A 9,105-nucleotide genomic window follows, 5' to 3' on the forward strand; every position below is an offset into this window, starting at 1 on the left:
ATAATGTACCCTTAGGTGTACAGGGATAAATGCTTTTAGTATAACCAGAGTCTCCTGGAGGGAGAGCATGAGATTTGTGAATAGATCTATTCGGGATTGACAATCCCACACCTGAACTGCTAGCTACAGTTAGGCAGGCATGCCTGGGGTGAACAAATGTCATTTAGCTTAATGCCTGAAGAACGTTATAAAGGTCTCTCGGTCATATCAAGTATGGTTATACGACTCGCAAATAAGTATAAACTAACTTTGGTTTACGAACTCTACTCTTCTTTGTTTTATTTTGAATAATAAAACTACTTTCATAGATATATTGATAGTAATCAGGGATTTCTAAACTTGCATCTCTACCTCTAGGACGGTTAACCTATTTTTAGGGAAAATATGGGATTTTCCTAGGATAACACCGGTATTTCTAAAATTGATGGTTTATTTTATACTAATAGATACTCTCTCAACACTACTTTTCATAAGAAAATATGGGATTTTCATGAGGAACTCTTTTCAAAAGAATCAAAGAACAGTTTTCCATTAAAACTAAATACTTATGAACTCACCAGCTTTTTGCTGATATTCTTTCAAACTGCTTGTATTCTCAGGGAATCGGTAGACAAGTACTTCTTGGATTTAGAGGAGCCAGAGCAATAAGAGTCATGTTTTTATATTCTATATACTTTTGGAGTAATTAAAACAAGTTTCAGATTGATGTAAACACTTTTCATATATATATATATATATATATATATATATATATATATATATATATATATATATATATATATATATATATATATATTCATTGTAACGGTTGTGTTACTATGATTGCTATTGTACAATGGTTGTGATGCTAAACATGACGTCCTCCACCTCGGAACGTTTCCGCCATCCTGGTTTTCGGGGTGTGACAGTTTTGATGTTGACAGTTCGGGAATCTGTCAACCAACAACTAGAGTTTTATCCGCAGGACTTCGGCCGTGTAAGGTGAGTCTCCTCACCATACCAATGGGTCGAAGGCACCAAGGTTGACCCATTTTGTGATATGTGGTACACTAGTTGATGTAGTGATATGTGGTATACTAGTTGGTTATATGTTATGTGGTATGCTAGTTGTTTCTATGGTATTGCATGAAAGACCATTGGGGGTGCCCATGACACTTGGCTATAAGACCATATGGGGGTGCCCATGACATTCCAGGTAAAGACCATGGGGGTGCCCATGACACTTGGTTATAAGACCATGTGGGGGTGCCCATGACATTCTGGGTAAAGACCATGGGGGTGCCCATGTCACTTGGTTATAAGACCATGTGGGGGTGCCCATGGCATTCCAGGTAAAGACCATGGGGGTATCCATTACACTTGGTTATAAGACTATGTAGGGGTGCCAATGACATTCTAAGTAAGACCATGGGGGTGCTCATGACACATAGGTGTAAGACCATGTGGGGGTGCCCATGGCATCCTGGAGTAAGACCCTGGAGGGTGTCCAGGGCATCCTTATATGTTTATATGTATGGATTATGTGAATGATATGACTCACACGATTGATATGGCTCACGTGATTGATATGGCTTATATGAATGATATGTCTTATGTGATTGATATGGATTATATGGTTATGTGGATTATGTGGGGTATGCTTTGGTGAACTCACTAAGCTTCGTATTTACAGTTTTGTTTATGGTTTCTGGTATCATTGGTTTGGAAAGGAAGAGTCCGGCTTGATCGCAGCGCACACACCCGTGTTTTCTGCAATATGTGACTTTGGGATGAACTCTGATAAATGTTTTAATTAACAATGTTTTTGGAATGCTTGGATTTAAAAGATATCTGTGTTTTAACTATAATAAAAATAAAATTTTTACCCTTGATTTTTAGGTCGTTATAGATTAACAAAAAGCGAGTAAAATGACTTTTGGTTTAACTTTTACATGTAAAACAACAAAAAGTAAGGTTTTTGTGACTTTTAGAAACCCCTTATTTTCTTCTATGTAAAAAGTCATTTTCAAAAGAATTTTTTTATTACCCAAACACTTTTTGGCTTTCTGGAAAATTTAAAAGTAAAAAATCATTCTAAAAGAAATCCCAAACACCTCCATAGTTTGGTTGCATCATATTGATTTGAATTTAGTTTGGACTATTCGAATTCATATTTTGGAAACCGAAATTTATTTAAATTTAATTGATCGGATTTGGTCAAACCAATCAATCTAAACGAACATCTTACCGAAACCACTTACATATTTGACTCGGGTATGATTTAGTGATTTTTTAGTTGTTAGATAAACTTTTTAGTCATAAAATGAAAAGTCATTAACAATTTTGACTCAAAAATTATTATTAATTTTCTCAATGTATAATTTTTGAAGATTACCTTAAAATAGACAAAGTTTAAAAATAGTCCTTGCAAAATGAAGGGTGTATTATGTCTTTAAAACATATTAAGATAATGACTTAGGAGGGTAATAACATTTCATGTTTGTCCACTTTAGGTCCCTAACGTATTTTTTGTGCATATTACACCATTAAGGTTATGATAACTGTTTACAAATAGTCCTTTTAACAGGAAGAAATCGATAAAGTTGATTATTTCTAAACAATTATAACAACCTTAATGGTGTAATATACACAAAAAATACGTTAGGGACCTAATATGGACAAACGGGAAACGTTATTACCCTCCTAAGTCATTATCCCTGTATGAAACTATAAACCCCTATAGTAAATTTTTACTTTTTAAAAGAAACTTGTACGTCTTGGTGTTGGTAGTTTGGATGCTTTTAACCTCGACCTTCTTTATAAATGGAAGTGGCGGTTTCTTAATGACAAGGAAGCTTTTTGGATTAAAATTGTCAAATTTTGTCATGGGGAAGGTGGTGGTTTTTCGGACGATTCGAGAATAGGAACTGGAGAGGGTGTTTGGCAAAAGATTGTAGGATCCATTAATCATCTCCATGAGAATGGTTGTATTCCTTCTAATTCCATGTATAGAGTAGTGGGGGATGGGATTAAGGGGGATGGAATTTTCATTGGCGTCGGGGGATTAGAGGAGAGGCTGAATCGACCCAATTTGATTATCTTGTGGAGATATTAAATCCTATTCGCATAGGGGAAATGTCGGATAAGTGGTCTGGGGAGCTTGAATCGTCGGGTATCTTTACTGGTAAATCAGCACAGAATTTGGTTAATGATATGACGCTTTCTATGGGTACTATGCCTACTAGGTGCAACTGTTTTGTCCCTATTAAAATTAACATTTTTTATGGTGTGTGCTTTTGGATCGCATTCTGGTAAGAGCTAAACTTGTGGAAAGGAGGGTGGTGATAGATTCCTTATTGTGTCCTGTGTGTCATAATTCTCAAGAAAGTGTGAAGCATTTGTTGTTGTAGTTTTCGGTTGCTTATCAGGTTTGGAGTCGGGTTGGGCATTGGCTTCATTTGGACCTTCCTTTGTTTTCATCTATCCGTGATGCGGTTACAAAATCCAATCCGACCTTAATTTGTTCTTCTCTCTAGCTCTTTGCTAGAGGTTAACTGGATGATGTGGTTACAAAATCCAATCCAATCCAAACATTTCTACTTTTTATTCTTTTTAATTTCAACAACTTTATATGAAATACACATATGAAAATAAATACTAAAAATCTTTAAAATATATATTCAAAATAATAAATACTAAAAATCCTAGGAGGGTAATAACGTTTCCTATTTGTCCATTTTAGGTCCCTACGTATTTTTTGTGCGTATTACACCATTAAAGTTATTATAACCGTTTACAAATAGTCCTTTTAACAGGAAGAAACCAATAAAAAAAATTATTTCTAATCAGTTATAACAACCATAATGGTGTAATACATAAAAAAAAATACGTCAGAGACCTAATATAAACAAACGGAAAACATTATTACCCTCCTAAGTCATTATCCCAAAAATATATAACCCCTTTACTTACTTAACAAAGTTGGTCATGGTCGCTATGCAAAATCCATTACCAAAAACCATTAATGCAAGCAAAATTTTATTAAAACCGTTTGAAGGAAATATCTAAAAGCACAAGGACCATTCCTGGAATTTAGTCTAAAATCTTTTCAAAAGGTTTAAAAATACGTAGAAAATAATGCGTTGTAGGGCAGGTATAAGATTAGACAGCTTTGTAGAGTCCCCATAACACCTTTCTCTCTCTCTTTGAAACACACATTCTCTCTCTCTCTGCGCTTTTCTCTCTCACACACAGAACACACATTCATGTGTAGGAGATGAATCAGTTGTACAAAATTTCTTTTTGTTGGAGAGATAATCTCGATGCTTCCGTTTGATAGGGTGCTATTTTCTTCTACTCAAGCATGAATCGCTCCTCTTGCTTATTTTAATTTCTATCATTTCCCTTCTTTTTCCGTTGTATTTCCTCCCAATTTACCAAAAGAAGCTTCATACGAAGTGGTGCGAATGATGCGCTCTTAGCTCATCTGAATTTGTTTGTTTCTTTCACACTTTCTTTCATGGGTTCGTTTTCTTCTGCTAAATCTTTTCTATCTCTAACTTCTTTGTGATAGAAGGTTTCACTTCAAGATTTCGTCTTTGTGTATATATGAAGCAAATGTCTATCAAAAAAGGAGTCATTCAGTGAATTAGTTCAGGTTGATCGAAGTTTTTTTGTTTATGATTTTATGATCTCTTCTACATGATTCTTTGTGGTTTTCCTCTAGTGATTTGAGCTTTAAATTGTTCTTTCAATCATCAAAATACTGCGTTTTATTTATGCTTTTTGATGATTCTATATTGTCGTGTTCTACTGCTCACTTACATGACCCAAAGATCGGATAATCTCGCTTTAATTTCGTCTATTTTCTTCTTGATAGCACCCAAATTAAAATCATGATGTGTGGATCTTGACTCGATTTTATGCATACCCACAAATCTTTTTATCCCAAGATTCTTGATAAAAATCCAAATCTGTAAAACCCCCCATCTTGATTTCTGTTTCTTTTGTTCTGAATTGATGTTAAAGCTAATGGGTTCTGGTTATGAAGAATTAATTGTTAAATTTGGGAACTTACTTTTTCTGCATAAAACCCGTAAGACCCACATAAAATAACAGTTTTTCAAGTTCTTTTTCATCTTTAAGTTCGTCTTTACTTGTGGATGCTGATACTATTCTTGTTCTTTCCTTGTTCAATCGGATTTACATAAAATAAAATAAAAAGCAGTTCTTTGATGCTTCAACATCACATAAAATATGGTCTTATCTACTACTACCAGTACTTTTGGTAAACACACTTCTGATCTCTAATCTTTTTTCATGATCTTCACATGTTTTCGCAGGCTCTACTACATGATGACAAAAATGATTGCTTTTATCTAAACTAAGCGAATGCTTTTAATCAGATATTTGGGATGCTTGATTTGAAGTTCTAGAGAGAGAAAGATAGAGGAGAGTTCTTGTGACTGTTTAAGACAGCACAAGAAGACAGAAGATAATCTGTAGCAGATGATATCCATTGATGATCATCCACCACCAGATCCTTCATCATCTGATTATCATAATCATCATCAACAGCAACACCAAATTTCTCATGATCTCAAGATCAATAATGGCGAGAAAGCTCCTGCTTCTGTTTCTGTTTCTGACATAGATCTGCTGAAGCTTACTGATGCATATCTTGATGACACCAACAACCGACTTCCCAATTTCTCTATAAGGTGAAAATCAAATCGATCGTACTTAATAATTGCTTTTCTTTTGACTGTATTTACTTGAAGACATCTTTTACTGTATCAGATCCGTGTTAATCGGTGATTAATTTGTATGATTCAGGCTCTCTTTAGTCAGTAGTAAGTACGTACTTTGGCTCGAATTTCATGAAAACATCAAATTCTTCTCATTGGCCTTTGATTTTACCCTTATCAAGATGGGTTTTCACGTTCGACATTTTTCCCTCATAAATGCGCGTTAATTCCTTCCTCAATTTCCCACCTCAATCTCAATCGAAAGGAGCAATACCAATATTTCTTGATCATCAACGTTCATAGATGTCATTTTATGCCCCAGTTTGTCAAATTTCCTTCTGTGTTTTTATAGATTTTCTCATAAGTTCATGAATTTTGCTTCTTCTTCATTTTTCGACATATGATATGCTAGATTACAGTTCATATGATACCTGATTCTAGAATCGTTTTGCAGAGATTATGTTTTTGGTTCAAGATGCAACGATAATATCACCTGTAATTGGCCGTTTTCTAGTAAAAGTTTGCAACTATGTTTGGATTATGGTGTGAAGAATTTCTTGCCACCTTTCGAGTCTCTTGATTCACTGAGGAATAATTCATCTATCAACAATGAAGAAATCACAACAAGTTTTAATTGCAAATCAAAAGATGATCATCCAATGGATCGTTTAGTTAATTTCATTGTCTCAGAGACTACAATGGCTTCTAAAATTTGTCCAGTTTGCAAGACTTTTTCATCATCTTCAAACACCACTTTAAACGCACACATTGACAGGTGTCTATCTGAGGAGTCAAAGTCAAATATTTCATGGAGTGTGAATCCAAATCCTTCTAAGATAATGGTGAAACATAGGATCAAACCTAGGAAAACAAGGTTAATGGTGGAAATCTACAAAACTGCTCCACAATGCACTGTGGAAGAGCTTGATAGAAGAAATGGTACAAATTGGGCTACTAATTCGAGTTTTCCTGATCAAGAATTTGAGTGTCAAGAAGAAGAGGAAAAAGCTTTCAATCAAGATCATGAAGGTGCTGTTTACATTGACACAAATGGCACAAAAGTTCGGATCTTGTCAATGCCAGAAATTGTAACTTTAGAAGCTCGAAAGTTACAAAAAGGGAGTAAAATTGTCATGGAGAAGAAGAAAAAGAAAGTTTATGTGCAAAAAAGTTTGAACCTTACCCCTAAGAGCAAAAAGTTGAGCTCTCTAAAGCCTCACTCTGATGTTTCTAAGGTTAGATTCTTCAATCTTGTTTTTACCTTTTTACATGTAGTTTTTTTCTTCATATAAATGACTTTTAGATCCTTGATAAACAGGAAAACAAGATTGAAGAATCCATGAAAGGTAAAGTAGATAAGCAGTTGATCAACAATTTGGTCATTACAAGGCCACCATGGGCTTGTTCTAAGAGAACTGTTCTTGTAAAGAAGCTGAATGGAAAAAATGGAATGTTGCATTCAGAAAGTGATAAGTCTTCTGATAATATGTCTTCTTTACATTATAGCAAGAAAGCAAGAACAAAATTGACAAAAGGGATAAAGTTTGCATCTTTGAACCCGAATCTATTGTTATCCACTCAAGAAAACAATTCAGGATCCAAGATTAATTTGAAAAGGAAATCTTTACACCTCAAGAAATCGAATGAAAATGATGACCCATTTCAAGATTCTTTGAAACACAAATCAAGAATCGAAGAAGAAGAAGAAGACATGAGCAAAAACTCGTCTTTTGAAATGGAGAATGTTTTTGAAGTCAAAAAGAAAAAATCAATTACTTCCAAAAGTTCAGATGTGGATTCTTTAGAATCCATTAGAACCGAAATCCCATTTCAAGGAAGTTTTATGGGTTTGAGAAACTCATTAGATGACGAGTTTTCAAAATTTGAGTTGCAGGAATCCATGGAAAACATTCATAACATTGAAGATGATGACATGGATGATGCTATTGAAAAGCAAGAAAATTACTTTCAAGAAGTCGATACAATACCTATCCCGGGCCCACCTGGATCCTTCCTCCCTCCTAGCCCTGGTGGAGATATAATTTCTGAACAACTTCAACCCAATAATTCATCTTTGACCACTACAATAAGTAGACTTCAGTCAACTGAATATCATCATCCTCATCATCATCATCAACATCATGATCATATGATAAACATGGACTTCATGTCTGAATCTCCAAATTCAACCATCTCAAGTCCCAGCTTCATAAGATCTGATGACAAATTCTTTCCAAGATTCACTTCCCTACAAGATCCCAATCTATGTTACACAGATGTTATGTTTGATAAGAAATCTACTCCCATGGCTTCTTCTTCTTCTGGATTCAAGAATGATCACCATTGCTGTTGTTCTAGAAAAGAAGCTGTGTTTCCTAAAAATATTTCTTCATATCCTCGAGAATCAGTTGTTTCAAGGAATGAATCAATAAAGATTCCAGTTTATAAAGACTGTGAATCTGTTGTCACTGCACCTGTTCTCAGGCTAATGGGGAAAAATTTGACTGTGGTCAACACAAATGATCATATTGTTGACCAATTTAGACCTCCTTCTTGCTCGATTTCAATGACTCATCATCAACATCAACATCAACATCCACTTATCTTTAACCATAATCAAAATGGTTCTTCAAGCATTTTACATCCAACTTCTCATGGATCTTCATTGGGTTTCATACCAAATATCAGATCTTCTTCTACTTCATACTATCCTCCTAGCTTCTCATGACTAAAAACTTGATGATGGAAAAGTTTACAGATGAGTTTTCAATCGTTACATTTTTTTTCTTGTTTCTGAAAGTTAGTGTGATTTGATTACAAGACTTTGACTAGCCTTACTTACTTACTTAAAGCTATATGAAGGAACCTCATCTTTAAAAGTTCTTGCATGGTTTGACAAGATGTGAAAAACAAGTCATGCATAATGGATCAGATATATGGATTAGATTCGATGGTATATATTCATATTTGGATCTGTTTGTATAGATACAGATATGAATATGTTCGATTATGGATTGGATTTGGATATTTTGTGTTTTGATATCTTGACTAATATAAAAAGAGAATCTAGAGAATATATTTCTTGGTAATTGAAATGTATTGTGTGTCGCGAGTATATTAAGAGGGTGTTTGGGATTTCATTTTGAAGTTTAAAAAGACTTTTATGCAAATGCACTTATTGACTTATGAACGTGGGAAAAGTAGTTTTTAAAAAAGTGTTTGAATAAGTTTTTTAGTGGCAAAAGTCAATAAGTCAATAAGTTAAAAAGTGTTTGGCTAACTTATTGACTTTTGCTTGTTTTTATTCTAATAAGTCATAAGTCATTTCAAGAAGTCACAAATTGTAACTTTTTCAAAACTCATTTTCAAAGGCTAAAAG

General features: G+C 34.3%; 1 protein-coding gene across 4 annotated transcripts; it reads left to right on the plus strand.

The window, feature by feature from the left end:
• Positions 1–4,158: 4,158 nt before the first annotated feature.
• LOC111897987 (uncharacterized) lies at positions 4,159–8,802 on the plus strand. 4 transcript variants are annotated; one of them, XM_042897911.2, is made up of 5 exons: positions 4,159–4,439; positions 4,553–4,636; positions 5,322–5,699; positions 6,181–6,961; positions 7,045–8,802. In XM_042897911.2, the coding sequence occupies exons 3-5, from the start codon at positions 5,488–5,490 to the stop codon at positions 8,452–8,454; spliced, it is 2,403 nt and encodes an 800-aa protein (XP_042753845.1). In that variant the 5' UTR covers positions 4,159–4,439; positions 4,553–4,636; positions 5,322–5,487; the 3' UTR covers positions 8,455–8,802. The 4 variants fall into 4 exon arrangements, with proteins under 4 accessions (XP_042753845.1, XP_023749704.1, XP_023749705.1 ...); XM_023893936.3 differs by having other exon boundaries at positions 4,159–4,636; XM_023893937.3 differs by lacking the exon at positions 4,553–4,636 and having other exon boundaries at positions 4,159–4,502.
• Positions 8,803–9,105: the final 303 nt, after the last annotated feature.

Source organism: Lactuca sativa, chromosome 9 (assembly GCF_002870075.4).
Source record: "Lactuca sativa cultivar Salinas chromosome 9, Lsat_Salinas_v11, whole genome shotgun sequence".
NCBI lineage: Eukaryota > Viridiplantae > Streptophyta > Magnoliopsida > Asterales > Asteraceae > Lactuca > Lactuca sativa.